This window comes from Tachysurus vachellii, chromosome 3 (assembly GCF_030014155.1).
Source record: "Tachysurus vachellii isolate PV-2020 chromosome 3, HZAU_Pvac_v1, whole genome shotgun sequence".
Lineage (NCBI taxonomy): Eukaryota > Metazoa > Chordata > Actinopteri > Siluriformes > Bagridae > Tachysurus > Tachysurus vachellii.
The window spans coordinates 16,530,882-16,545,733 of record NC_083462.1 but is presented as its reverse complement, the minus strand read 5'-3'; the positions used below and the strand labels follow the sequence as shown (position 1 = coordinate 16,545,733).

Below are 14,852 nucleotides of genomic sequence, written 5' to 3'. Positions count from 1 at the left end.
AGCCCGGATTTTGGCCATGTGTTTTTGTTGATGTTTTGCGTCACGTGTCTGCCCCGCCCTTGTCTCTTCCCCCCCGCTTCTGCACACCTGTTCCTCATGTCTAATTGTCTTGTCTATTTAGTTGAGCCGCATTGCCTTGAGCAGCATGGAATCCTCTGTTGTCTCCCGTCGTTGTTCTGTCGTGTCTGCACTTGTCTTTGTCCTGTTCTGTTTTTTAGTTAATAAACGCTGTTTATTTTAGCTATCCTGCATTTGGGTCTATTTTATCCCTGTGCCACTGACAAGGGGAGTGTAGAGGAGTATAAAACAAAATTTCTGAAAATTTCCTGCATCTAACAAAATACTTCCAAAGTAAAGCCAAATTTATTTAAAATACTATTTAATTTCAAGACTTTCTGAAAAAGTCATAATAAAAACTAATACAACTTAAAACCATCAGTTTAAACTGATAACCATTTTTATTTCCATGTTTTATTTATTCATCCAAAACATTCAGCATCAAAACACATTTACTCTGCTACAAGTTTAAATAAACAGAAAAGCCTTTTGTACTTTTTCGTAAAAAGTGTGCATCATTCACCATTTACAGTAAAAAGTATCAGTAAAAAGAAATAAATCCCAGATATATAAATATATCTGAATTGACCTCAGGCTTTAGTAGAACATATTAAAAGATCCTCACACGAAAAGACAGTAACAACCTTTTTTCCATCCAACTGGTCAATTTAAAACACATTGAAAACTATTTTAAGGTAAAAATTGATCACTTCTGTGAGAAAGCATCTGTTCACTCACAAGAAGAAATGCTTGTGTTGTGAGTTTACAGCAATGTTAACGTGCACAGCGTCGCCTGCAGAATTGTGTTATACATGACGCTGTTAACTACAACATACTGTATGGCTCACTGCTTCAGCTTGGCTCACTCAGTTCGCGTTTCTCACATATTATCTATTAGGTTGCAGTTAACTGACATTTACAAAAATTAAAACCAGGTAAACTGGTAAAAAAAGCTATAGGAACTATAGAAAGCTAGAAAGGATGTTTGTTCTGTAATGCCAAGGCATATGTTCTCAGTAAGATCAGCCTGAGGAACTATACTCCAAAGATGTCTTTCTTCCAACATACAGTTAGCTTTAACAAGTGAAAATGGATTTTGCTTACATGAAAATGACAACATTAAATTAAATAATCTCAGAACTGAGTATTGTGGAAACACCACAGAAGTTATTTCCCTGAAACTGACATTGACAACTGACAACTGAAATTTTATCCCTTTATTGAAGCTGAACAAAATAAAAAATCTCTGCTCATCATCACCAATAATTCAGTAGAAGCTGAAGTGGTGTAACTAAGTAGACATGAAACATACTGCTATGCAGTTTAAGCTCCTTTCCTCCTTTACTTTCCATTTCCCATATTTATATTCACCTGTGTGCTCTGCAGATACATTCTCATAGTTCTTCACTAGGTTAAGAACAACTAACTCTTCAGTTTAGTAAAATAGGAAATTGCAGTTTAGGATGCTCTTTACAAAACCACAAAATTCAATATCAGTTTAGTTTTTAATTTCAAATTTCATGGCCCTAACGTCATATGGCTGTCCTGTGTGAGTGACCTTGTGTGCTCTCAATCAAGTAAACCTCGTCCCACACTGTGCTCAGTGATACAGCTTCTATCCTGTATGAGTGCGTAGGTGTCGTTGTAGACTAATGTGTTGGCCAAAACTCCTCCCACATGCCGAGCAGTGATATGGCTTCTCTCCAGTGTGAACACGCCGGTGTGTTTGGAGATTACACTGCTGCATAAAACGCTTCCCACACTCTGAGCAGCGATACGGCTTCTTTCCGTTGTGAATGCGCTGATGTCTTTGGAGACTTCTCTGTAGGGCAAAACTCTTCCCACACTCCTTACAGCAATGTGGCTTCTCTCCGGTGTGAACACGCTGGTGTAGTTGGAGATCACTCTGTCGAACAAAATTCTTCCCACACTGTGCGCAGTGATACGGCCTCTCTACTGTATGAATGCGCTGGTGTGTTTGGAAACTACTCTGCTGCGTAAAACTCTTCCCACACTCCAAGCAGCGATACGGCTTCTCTCCTGTGTGAACACGTTGGTGTATTTGGAGATCACACAGCTGCTTAAAACGCTTCTTACACACTGAGCAGCAAAATGGCTTTTCTCCGCTGTGAATGCGCTGATGTCTTTGGAGACTGCTCTGTTGGGCGAAACTCTTCCCACACTCCTTACAGCAATGTGGCTTCTCTCCGGTGTGAGTGCGCTGGTGTTGTTGGAAATGACTCCGTTGAACAAAACTCTTTCCACACTGTGAGCAGTGATACGGCCTCTCTGCTGTGTGAATGACCCGGTGGGTCTGGAGCTCACTTCGTTGAATAAAACCCTTCCCACACTCTGAACAGTTGTATGGCTTCTCTCTTGTGTGAATGTGTTGGTGTCGCTTTAGATTACTCTGATAAGCAAAACTCATTCCACAATGTGAGCAGCGATGTGGCTTTTCTCCTGTGTGAACAAACTGGTGTGTTTGGAGATCCCTTTGATGAATAAAACTCTTCCCACACTCCGAGCAGTGATACGGCCTCTCTCCTGTATGAGAGCGCTGGTGTGTTTGGAGATCACTCTTCTGCGTAAAACTCTTCCCACACTCCGAGCAGCGATACGGCTTTTCTCCGTTGTGAATGCGCTGATGTCTTAGGAGATTGCTCTGTTGGGCAAAACTCTTCCCACACTCCTTACAGCAATGTGGCTTCTCTCCGGTGTGAGTGCGCTGGTGTTGTTGGAAATGACTCCGTTGAACAAAACTCTTCCCACACTGTGAGCAGTGATACGGCCTCTCTGCTGTGTGAATGACCCGGTGGGTCTGGAGCTCACGTCGTTGAATAAAACCCTTCCCACACTCTGAACAGTTGTATGGCTTCTCCCTTGTGTGAATGTGTTGGTGTCGCTTTAGATTACTCTGATAAGCAAAACTCATTCCACAATGTGAGCAGCGATGTGGCTTTTCTCCTGTGTGAACAAACTGGTGTGTTTGGAGATCCCTTTGATGAATAAAACTCTTCCCACACTCCGAGCAGTGATACGGCCTCTCTCCTGTATGAGAGCGCTGGTGTGTTTGGAGATCACTCTGCTGCATAAAACTCTTCCCACACTCTGAACAGCGATACGGCTTTTCTCTGGTGTGAGTGCGCTGGTGTAGTTCGAGATGACTCTTTCGAATAAAATTCTTCCCACATTGTGAGCAGTGATGTAGTTTCTCACCTGTGTGAATATACTGGTGTCTTCTCAGTTTTTTCTGGTCAGTGAAACTCTTCCCACACTGCAAGCACTGATGGACCCCTTTCTGCAACTGCAGAGGCCCAGAGATTGTTTGATGAATACTGGAGCTTCTTTCTGGCTTAAGATTCTGACACGTGTCTCCTGATTTGATCGGTGTCTCATGTTGATCAGGGTGGCATCTTGTGATGTGTTCATGGAGCAACATTTGAGATGAATATGAAAGTGAACACATGAAGCAGGGGAAGATTTCCAATTGGGCATCATCTATTTCTGGAGATGAAAATAAAAGACATTACAATCTCATTGTGTAATGAGGGGATTTTAGTTTTTAACCACTACAATCACAAGATCAAGCAAATACAGTAAACCAAAATCAAGCCCTTAGTGATGTGATGGATCCCTGTGCTTTTCTCCTGTCCCCAAGGCCCCTGCTAGTGCAATGAACAGATGACGTCAGGCCCCATTCACACCTGGTATTTACAGGCATGATGGGTAACTGGATCATAACTGGACAACACTAAGTACAGATGTGAAAAGGTTCAGCATTTTTGACAAGAGAAACCCAGTGACAAAATAAAATCAGAAGAGCTAAAAAACTATTCTGAGAAGCTGAAAAACACATTTTCAGCTGATGTCCCACCAGCAGTGTGGATTGGCCTGCAACCCCTGTGCTTTTCTCCTGTCCCCAAGGCCCCTGCTAGTGCAATGAACAGATGACGTCAGGCCCCATTCACACCTGGTATTTACAGGCATCCTGGGTAACTGGATCATAACTGGACAACACTAAGTGCAGATGTGAAAAGGTTCAGCATTTTTGACAAGAGAAACCCAGTGACAAAATAAAATCAGAAGAGCTAAAAAACTATTCTGAGAAGCTGAAAAACACATTTTCAGCTGATGTCCCACCAGCAGTGTGGATTGGCCTGCAACCCCTCATGAACTACTTAACACCACTGAACTCGGACAACACTCTACAAAAAGACCTGGGGTCTCAATTATAAAACTGTGCGTAGGATCCCTACTAAAGGTTTACGGGTGCCCAAAAGCAAAAAATGGCGTCCGCCAAAAAAAATTTCGATTTATAAAACCGTGCATACGCACACCTGTAAGAAACGTTCCCTTTATAAATCACAGATCAAGCACAGATGTGCGTATGTGAACCAGCCTCAAATCCCGCCCTGTACACGCCCATTTTTAACCATAAATAGTCAATGCAAATCACTGTGCGGGCACGAGAGTGGACCTCGTTATAATGAGTTTCCTCTGCGCTCTGCGGGTTTAAAAATGGGGTGAGGAGTCAGCGTCTCAGGGGGTAGCCACTGTCGCCTGCAGGCAGAGGTGGGTAGTAACGAGTTACATTTACTCCGTTACATTTACTTGAGTAAGTTTTTGAAAAAACATACTTCTAGGAGTAGTTTTAAATCACTATACTTTTTACTTTTACTTGAGTAGATTTGCGAAGAAGAAACTGTACTCTTACTCTGCTACATTAGGCTACAATGAGCTCGTTACTTTTCTTTTTACCTCTTTGGTATTCTACGCATCAATTTTAATGTTTAATTTTGACAGATAGAGAAACTTCCGCTAAGGCTCTACCACGTGACTGTTTCACCAATCAAACGTAGTTGTGCAGTTTCGTCACGTTACCATACTCAATCTCAGCGGCGGGACGGGTTAGTTAGCAACACAGCAGCTTTGTCGAGTTCAGCTGTTTCGAGTTTTTTATGTGCTCAACTTTACTCAGCGCCGCAAGTGCCGACAAACAGATGACATCAGACGTGTCGTTTCTTGCAGCGCCGAACACACATATTTAAAGGGATAGTTCACTCAAAATGAAAATTCTGTCATCATTTACTCACTCTCATGTTGTTACAAACCTGTATAAATTTCTTTGTTCTGATGAACATGAAGGAAGATATTTTGAGAAACAAAAGCTTTGCAACCAGAAGCTTTAGCTTTATTATTCTGAAGTAACAGTACTTTTACTTGAGTACAATTTTTGGCTACTCTACCCACCTCTGCCTGCAGGTTATAATTATATTAAAAGCAACATTGTTATAATTATATTAAAAACAAAATTGTTACAGTATCTACTTTTTAATATTGTTACACTCAACAAGAAGCCAGCCTTCACGTACTGCATTTAGTCTGTTCCCTACACTGTTATGTGTCAAGATAAAGGAATCATGTGTTGAACCAGGCCAGCGTGCCACAATGTTTGTGAGGGTCATGTTGGAGTAACATATGATTTGCACATTAATAGAATGCACATGCTTTCTATTAACATAAGCAAATTCATTTTCAGATGGTGCCCTTATAGCAACATGAGCGCAGCCAATTGCGCCGATTACATTTGGGAAACCAGACATTGCTGCAAATTGCATTTTAATTTCAGCCTGTTCTCGCACAGTGTAGGGGAACCTGACGTATCGACTACCCATATTAAGTATACCATTCAAAACGACAGATATTATGGCACTCAGGGACGGCTGTGATATACCAGACCTATAGGGTGAGATGATAGATTCCAATAGAATTATTTCATATACAAAAAGGTCTTAGACACAATGTTGAGGATTACTTATAGTTTTTTTTTATATAAATAATTTACCTGTCTGCCAATTCCCGCTGGAAACAGCCGGTTGTAAAGAACCCCAGAGTGGTGAGGATTTGTATTTGGACTGGGATGGCATGGTTCCGGCATGTTGCCCTCTCTAATACTGGACCCAATTCAACACATAGATCCAAGAGCACAGCTCTAGGGAATCATAATGGGCCAGGATATCATCATGGTCCCTGAAATCTCGTTCCCTCCTTATTCTGCCATTGGCGTAATCCTCCAACAGTGCCAGCAGTGCCATCATGGAGCATTACATACCCGGGTCATCGGAGGATTTATATGTTTCTAGCAATTAGACTGATCGTTAACACCTTGACAAAATCACAGAATTAATTTGTGGGTGAAAATTTAAGACAAAAATGTTATAGTGAACACATGCTTCTTCATTTGTAATGAACACCGTAATAATTAGGACCGATGATGAGTAGCGATTGTGCTTCATGACTGTATTTGCAGACTTTGACATTTTATGATAGCTATATGTACATTAAGGAAAATATTTCGTTTTTACACTGTGTTCTGCAGTTCTCTAATAAAAGGGCATTTCATGCTATTTTGTATCACATGTAGTCGCGCCTTCTCCTCCTGCGCTCCCGTTGTGGACAATGTGACTGTAAGGCAGCGCTGATTATTCATTCATTCATTCATCTTCTACCGCTTATCCGAACTACTCGGGTCACGGGGAGCCTGTGCCTATCCTCAGGCGTCATTGGGCATCAAGGCAGGATACACCCTGGACGGAGTAGCGCTGATTGTTATTATTATTATTTTATATATATATTTTTAATACATTTTGAATTACGTTTGGATTTTACTAGATATAGATAGCCTAAAACAATCGGCACAAATAACACTGTTGGATTTAATCTTCATGATAATGTGGATATAACGTATGAAATGGAGTGAAAATTAAATGTCATTAATTCTTATAATCGTTCTTCTCACATGTATTTTCTACAATCTAACTTCAGTTCACGACCTCACCATCTGTGTCGCCAATTCCCTTTGTCTCCAGAATGTGCGTAAGCACGTCTCAAAGTTTGCTTAAAAGGTGCGCACATTTTCCCGTCAAGTTTGTTTTTTATAGATCACAACCTTTGCGCAAAAACTGGCGTACGCACATTTCCAGCCCTGTTTTGTGCGTACGCATGCTTTATAAATGAGACCCCTGAACATGTGTTCTCCAGGTTCAATATTCATTAACAAGCCATCAACGCTTCCCCCGATGAACACCTCTCCTTTTCCATTTCCACACAGATAAAATAATTCTTGCACCTTGCACAATTTGTTTTCCTGGACTCATTTAAAATGATCATGCCAAACATCATTCACTACAAACTCAGATCTCTATGCCAAAACTCGCCTGTAACTGGATCACAGGTTTCCTAACCAACGGAGAGCAGCAAGTGAAGCTGGGACAAATCACACACAGTATTTGGATGCACTGCATGTTCTTTCTGCTCTTCGCAATTAAACTTATTGTCAAAATCCATAAAATGTGCTAATGGTGACAGGTCTATGTTTACATAGGAGGTGGAAAGGCTCTACCTCTAATGCAGACTCAATAACCTGGAGTTTAGCACTGACAAGACTCTTGTGATGACAGTGGAATTTAAAAAGACCCTACACACAGTCCAATGTTACACAGTTGTTCAGCACTGATTCTTTCAAGATTTTTGGCACAGCCATCAAAAATTAAATTGGCAGAATAACATAACTGTCATCCTCACCAGCAGACGAGGTACCTTCTTTGCTACCTGAAAAAGCAAAACCTGTGCTGTGCAACTGCTGTGAATTCTATAGAGCTACCATCAAATCCATCTATCCAATCAGTGCTCGATAACTACCTGGCTCATCTATGCCTTTCTACTGGGTCAGTAAGATCAGCACAGCACATCATTGAGATATCACTACAATAAAAATATCCTTGAGACCAGCAGTACTGGACCATGCAAGGGCTGGTCAAAGACGTCAGGAAAATCATGGGGAGGTGGAGTGTGTCTGGTGTTGGCAGATGCCCTTTTCCAGAGTCGCATACAAAAGTCCATTGTAGAATATCAGTGAATACATCAACACTGATTCACCAGGTTACAGACTTGTGCCTACTAGACCAGAACAGAAAAGTGTCTTGCTGTATACTTACCGCTTAGTGATGGACTAGTCGAGCAGTGCTAGTACATCGGAAGGAGCAACGTGCAGTGTGAGGAGTGACAAGAGTTTTAACGAAAGAGGGCTGGTCCATTTTTGGCTTTGTAGGGAAGCATCAGTGTTTTGAATATGATGCATGCAGCAACTGGAAACCAGTGGAGAAGTGCAGCAATAGAGAAGTATGTGAGAACTTAAGCAGGTTGAAAACAAGTCCTGTAGCTGCATTTTGGAAGTCCACCTGTCCTTAAGCACACATACAGCCGTGAGTTTCTGCTGGATGTCGGCAGAACCACATTTTTGGACTTAAACTCTGTGCATGAGGAAAAGCTGCGGGACCTCGGTCTGTTCCGGAGCCCTACACCATCACCGACCCCCACTACTGCACTACACAAGCCAGCTATCCCCACCATCGTACTGGCTAACGTACGCTTAGGGAATATACAGTCATACTGCTCGTTGCTGTATACATTCCCCCGAACTACAAAAACAGCAACAGGAACGATGCACTACATGAACTGTACCAGCACATCAGTGAGCAGCAGACAGCCCACCCTGATGCTTTTCTCATCATAGCTGGGGATTTCAATCATGCAGACTTAGAGTGTGTTTCCAAAAATACACCAACACATTAACTTTCCAACACGAGGTAATAACATTTTCGACTTTGTTTACACCACACAGAGAGGAGCCTACAAAGCCCTCCCCCTCCCCCACCTTGTTGCATCAGACCACATCACTGTCATGCTAATGCCTGCATACAGAGCACTCATTAAAGTCACTAAACCAGTTCAGAAACAAATTCAAGTGTGGCCTGAGGGGTCGTCAGAGGCTCTTCAAGACTGTTTTGACACCACCGACTGGAATATGTTTAAGCAGGCTGCCACATACAATAACACCACAGACCTCCAAGAGTACTCAGAAACTGTCACTGCCAACATCACCAAGTGCACTGATGATGTAACAGTCACAAAGACCATCACTGTCTGGGCCAACCAGAAGCCGTGGATGACAGGGGAAGTCTACAGACTCCTGAAGATGCGGAACGCTGCCTTCAGAGCTGAAGACGAGGTGGGCCTGAGGACAGCCAGGGCCAACCTATCCCGTGGCATCAGAGAAGCTAAGAGGCAGTACTCCAGGAGGATAGCCCATCAATTCAGTGACAGCAGAGACATTCAGAGCCTGTGGCAGGAGATACAGACCATTACAGTCTACAAGCCCCCACCACGGACCTGTGACAGCAACATCTCTCTGCTGAGCGAGCTGAATGCCTTCTTTGCTCGCTTTGAGAAGCAAAACAGCACCAATGCTCAGAAAACTCCACCTCCTCCCGGTGACCAGGTGATGATATTGACCCCGGATGGCTAGTCATGCACCGCATCAAGTCTGCCCCCCCACCCCCACCCCACCCCGAGTTTGCATATCGGTCCAACCGTTCGACTGATGATGCCATCTCAACTGCCCTCCACTCAGCACTCACTCATGTAGACAAAAAGGACTCATATGTCAGAATGCTGTTCATAGACTTTAGTTCAGCATTCAACACCATCATCCCTCAACAGCTCATTCACAAACTGCTCCAGCTAACCCTAACCCTAGACTCAACACTTCACTGTGCAACTGGCTGTTGGACTTTCTGACTGGAAGACCTCAGGCAGTACGGGTCGGCAGCAACACATCCAGCACCATCACACTGAACACTGGGGCCCCACAAGGATGCGTGCTGAGCCCCCTTCTCTTCACTCTGCTGACCCATGACTGCATACCATCACACAAATCCAACCTCTTCATTAGGTTTGTGGATGACACGACTGTGGTGAGTCTCATTAGCAACGAAGATGAGACAAACTACAGGAACGAGGTGAGACGCCTGACCAGGTGGTACAGTGACAACAATCTCTCTCTGAACGTGGAGAAGACGAAGGTGATAGTTGTTGACTTCAGGAGAGCGCACAATCAGCATGCTCCTCTGACCATCAACGGTGCGACAGTGGAGAGAGTGAGCAGCACTAAGTTCTTGGGTGTGCACATCACAGAGGACTTCTCCTGGACTGAAAACACTGCAGCACTGGTCAAGAAATCATAGCAGCGTCTCTACTCCCTCCGCAAACTGAGAAGAGCCAGAGCCACACCCCCCATCATGCACACCTTCTGCATAGGCACTATCGAGAGTATTCTATTGAGCTGCACTACTGTGTGATATGTTGCCTGCAACGCATCCTCCCAGAAGACGCTACAGCGCATAGTGAGAGCAGCTGAGAAGATTATTGGTGTCTCTCTTTCCTCCCTCCAGGATATTTCAGACACGTCTCACCCGCAAAGCCCTCTGCATTGCAGGTGATCCCACCCACCCATCACACAGCTTCAGTCTGCTGTCTTCAGGGAGGAGGCCGGGACCAACAGACTGAAAGACAGCTTCATTCATCAGGCTGTCAGGAAGCTGAACTCGCTCCTGAACTCGCTCCCAAACTTGCCCCCCCTTCCCTTTTCTGCCACAGGCACCATAGATCTATGAAACCACCCCACCCCTCCAGAGCCCACATCCACAGGTCCTTCCACTCCCCCTCCCACTAACATACAGTACAATGACATGCACCAGTCACTTTGTGTAACACTGGTCTGCTCATTTGCACTTGCACTTTATCTTCCATATGCCTGCTTTATTTAAATATTATCTGTATGCAACTTGGGAGTGACTAACGCAATTTCAATTCTCTGTATGTACTGTACATGTGGAAGACTGATAATAAAGCAACACTTGAACTTAATTAATAATTAGCATGAACATACATTTATATTATTTACTCATTGTTGTTATTAATATTTTATCTGACTTCTAGCTTATAACAACATGGTTAGAAGATTTCCCAGCTTTAGAGGTTGTGGTCAGAGTGCAGGGTTAGCCATGGTACGGCACCCTGGGGCAGAAAGGGTTATGGGCCTTGCTCAAGCTCAAGGGTTTTGCCAAAAAGTGGCAGATTGACAGTGCAGGAGCTTGAAGCCAGATCTTCTGATCAACAACCCAGAGCCTTAACCATTTTAGCCACCAATGCACTATGCACTGTAAAAATTACAGAGTGGAATAAAACAGATTGATTTGTTTTCTTTACAATGAAATGTATAAGAACAGATAGCATAGATGGAGTGTTACAATATCAGTGATACTTAACCTCATACTGTGGTTGTATAGAGGAACTCTTTACCTGTAGTCTCTTCCTCTTTAACATGCTTGCTCTGAAATCCACCTTGTACGCCTAGATTTTCCACAAATCCTGATGCATCTACACCTGAAATTCCACCAATTACATTAAAATTATTTCACCTCAAGTAAACCTCTGAATAACAGTTGGAACAAATATAGCCCATAAAATGTATGAGGTCCAATCTGAAACTTAATACACTGCTGTCTTACTGAGATAATCTTCATCTTCTTCCTTTTTTATACATTTCTGTTCATCCACAGGTGTGATGTGTTCCACAGAGTTCGTCATTGCATCACATAACGTTTCATCACCTGAATTTACAAAACACAAACAGGATACAAGTCACTGCTATGGGGCTGGTTTATTGTACCTCAGTTTGAATGAGATAACATGTGCATAGTGTTCATGAAATAGGCTGTGAATCCCCCGGGACCAAGACTAGGATAAGCAATTAAGGAAAGTAAATCACAAATTAGTTTATTGTATCTTTTTAACTTACCGACATAGTCTTCATCCACTGGTTCATTCTTTACATGTTTCAGGTGGTGTCCAGGGACGATGTGTCCTGCAGAGCCTGATGTCCCTTCACTTGAATCTGTACAAGTTTCATTCTGCTCAATCATACTGCATACTTTCTGAGACATTAAAGATAACATTGGTTTGCTTGAGCAGCAGGAAACTGACCACCAACAAGCCAGGATACATGTAACTTATTAAAGATGTAAACCAACCCCTGCCCACAGCTCTAATAGCTGCTTTTTATTGTATTAATACATTATTGTAGCACTTACAGTTATTTTGAAAGAAAAAAGCCTTTATTTATCGCATACACTACATTACACTGCAGTGAAATTATTTTCTCCATTCCAGGAGCATAGATGGTTAAAGGTCTTGCTCAGCGGTACAGACGTGGCAACTCTGCAGTTCTGGACCCCCAAACAAAGCTATCTGCTTGAGCTTGGGCATACGTTCTTCTGACTGAGTTATGCAGTTTGTATTGTTCTCACAATACAAGTTACATGTATTATTATCTTTCTGATGACTGCAATGATGTTTAGATGATCCATGAGAACATCCAGCAACCACAAACAGATCTAAGCTTCAATCTGTAAAACAGTGATGCTGGGGTCCTTTTGGAATAGTGCAATAATGTCATGTCCTCTACTTTCTAAAGTCTTTAATTTCACATGTATCTTTCATAAATATTTTAAATACATAAATATGCTGTTATTGACAAGAAAAGACAGGAAATGCGGGACCTGTGGGTTGAAAAAAAACCCGACCCGCGCATCACTAATTCACACCCTGTATTTAGATAATCAGGTGTTTATAGCTTTAAAAATCAAACAGAAAGAGAGAGAATGAGAAACTCTGGTACCTGAGACACAGCAGGAGGTTTTCTGAAATGTTGGACTTCAACTGATTCCATTATAAGGTTTGTTTTTAAAGGTCTTGATTCTAAATAAATAAATAAATAAATAAACAAACAATTAATAAAATGGAATCATAAGCAATGATAAATAATAAAAAAATAGATAAATAAATAAATAAAATTTAACATAAATATAAATTTATGTTTATTTATTTAAATTTATGTTATAAAAAACATAAATAAAAATAATAACAGATAAATAAATAAAAATCATAAGAAATAATAAAATCATAAGAAATAATAAATAATATCAGAACTCCAGAATCACTTCATACAAATTAAAATTACACTAAAAAGGCAAGAGTATAAAAAAAGTCCCCACATTCTCTAATTAGATAAAATATCCAGATTATATCTATTAACTACAATAAATAAACATGCTAACAGTCGAGGGATGTGTTTAACTACAGCAGTTTGCTATGAACGAATCCTAAATCTCTACTCTTTGACTATGTAGTGCACTACATAGTGTGAATACGCCTAGGGTTACTCCTATAGGCCCCTCCCTATGTAGTGCACTACATAGTGTGAATACGCCTAGGGTTACTCCTATAGGTCCCTCCCTATGTAGTGCACTACATAGTGTGAATACGCCTAGGGTTACTCCTATAGGCCCCTCCCTATGTAGTGCACTACATAGTGTGAATACGCCTAGGGTTACTCCTATAGGTCCCTCCCCATGTAGTGCATTACATAGTGTGAATACGCCTAGGGTTACTCCTATAGGTCCCTCCCTATGTAGTGCATTACATAGTGTGAATACGCCTAGGGTTACTCCTATAGGCTCCTCCCTATGTAGTGCACAACATAGTGTGAATACGCCTAGGGTTACTCCTATAGGCTCCTCCCTATGTAGTGCACTACATAGGAAATATGGAGCCATTTGGGACACAGCCAATATCCGATCAGCTCTCTTAGTTTAACTTACCTCATGCATCAAAGAATATTCACCAAATACAGACACAATAACAAACTTCTACCCTAAAACGGATCAAATGTGTTGTATAAATCTCAGTCAGGATACTTTACATACATGATGACAACATGCGAGGAAACAACAAGGGAAACGATGCATTTCCTCTTCATCTGTGGTGTGAGTTTACGGCGTAGATAATGTTAAAGCGCCGCCTACTGGAGCATCATGTAAATAACAACCTGTAACTGTAATGCATATCTCTCTCTCTCTCTCTCTCTCTCTCTCTCTCTCTCTCTCACTCTGTACACTGACAGATGGACAGGTTCATTTGTGTACTGGTGAAACAGTTGTGACTGAATTGTATTGTATTTTAGCTGTATCTTAGTCCTAACTGGGGCATTTGTATAGTTTAAATGAACACTCAGGGTTCCCACTCTTTTTCAGAGATCATTTTCCAGGACTTTTCCAGGACATTTCAAATTTAGCAAAAAAAAAAAAAAAAAGGATCACAGATTCACGGCCTAAAGTAATATGTTCTTCTCTCCAGAAGAAAAACAACGTACACTTTATGGCTATTACTTAACTATACTTTTAAAGACAATTTGTCATGTGAATGAAATTTCAACATTTATAAAATAAAAAGACCGCATATATTAATACCCTTTCCTTTCTCAGGCCAATGCCGTCATGCATGCTTTAGTTTGCTGTGCATTCCACTTGCACATGATATTCAGATTAACAAGGTTAATATAACCTGGTTACCCGTCACCATTTGCTGAAAACATTCGAGCACTTAAACTATTCCTAGCACCTGAAACCGCCAACACAAGACAACGTCATCCGTCACAGCGAGATTAAACAGCATAACAAAAAACCCGTCAAAACTCAGCGTCCCTGAAGAGAGCGCTTTCTGTTACTAATTTTTAAATGATCAAGATGATCTTTAAATGATCAAGAACATTTAAAAATAATAATTTTCCAGGACAACAAGATTTTTTCCAGGACAGTTTATGTTTTCTTTCATTTTCCATGTGTTTTCCAGGACTGGAACATTGGTCATTAATTTTCCAGAATTTCCAGGTTTTCCAGGACGCGTGGGAACCCTGACACTATTTAAATCTCAGTCCAAACATTCACATTTATTAGAACCTGTATACAAGTTTATATTTATATTTTGTTAGACAGGCCACACACCTCGGGTTACAAACTAGAGCATAGAAAACGTTTAAAATCTTTCTGTTAAAA

The 14,852-nt window shown here is 41.6% G+C and overlaps 1 protein-coding gene across 4 annotated transcripts; it reads right to left on the bottom strand.

The window, feature by feature from the left end:
- Nucleotides 1-483: 483 nt before the first annotated feature.
- LOC132842980 (zinc finger protein 883-like) lies at nt 484-13,773 on the bottom strand. Of its 4 annotated transcripts, none has more exons than XM_060866013.1 (6): nt 13,725-13,773; nt 12,638-12,717; nt 11,759-11,894; nt 11,469-11,570; nt 11,260-11,343; nt 484-3,561 (listed from the first exon to the last, which is right to left on the bottom strand). In XM_060866013.1, the coding sequence occupies exons 2-6, from the start codon at nt 12,686-12,688 to the stop codon at nt 1,673-1,675; spliced, it is 2,262 nt and encodes a 753-aa protein (XP_060721996.1). In that variant the 5' UTR covers nt 12,689-12,717; nt 13,725-13,773; the 3' UTR covers nt 484-1,672. The 4 variants fall into 4 exon arrangements, with proteins under 4 accessions (XP_060721996.1, XP_060721998.1, XP_060721999.1 ...); XM_060866015.1 differs by having other exon boundaries at nt 11,759-11,890; XM_060866016.1 differs by having other exon boundaries at nt 11,759-11,854; nt 13,725-13,770.
- Between the last annotated feature and the right edge of the window lie 1,079 nt (nt 13,774-14,852).

Bases quoted from the DNA above. Each gene is read 5' to 3' on its own strand.
- LOC132842980 (XM_060866013.1), bottom strand. From the start codon at position 12,688: ATGGAATCAGTTGAAGTCCAACATTTCAGAAAACCTCCTGCTGTGTCT. The intron at 11,344-11,468 runs GTAAGACAGCAG...GTGGAATTTCAG, and splicing joins AGAAGATGAAGATTATCTCA to GTGTAGATGCATCAGGATTT. The intron at 3,562-11,259 runs GTAAAGAGTTCC...TTTCATCTCCAG, and splicing joins TAAAGAGGAAGAGACTACAG to AAATAGATGATGCCCAATTG.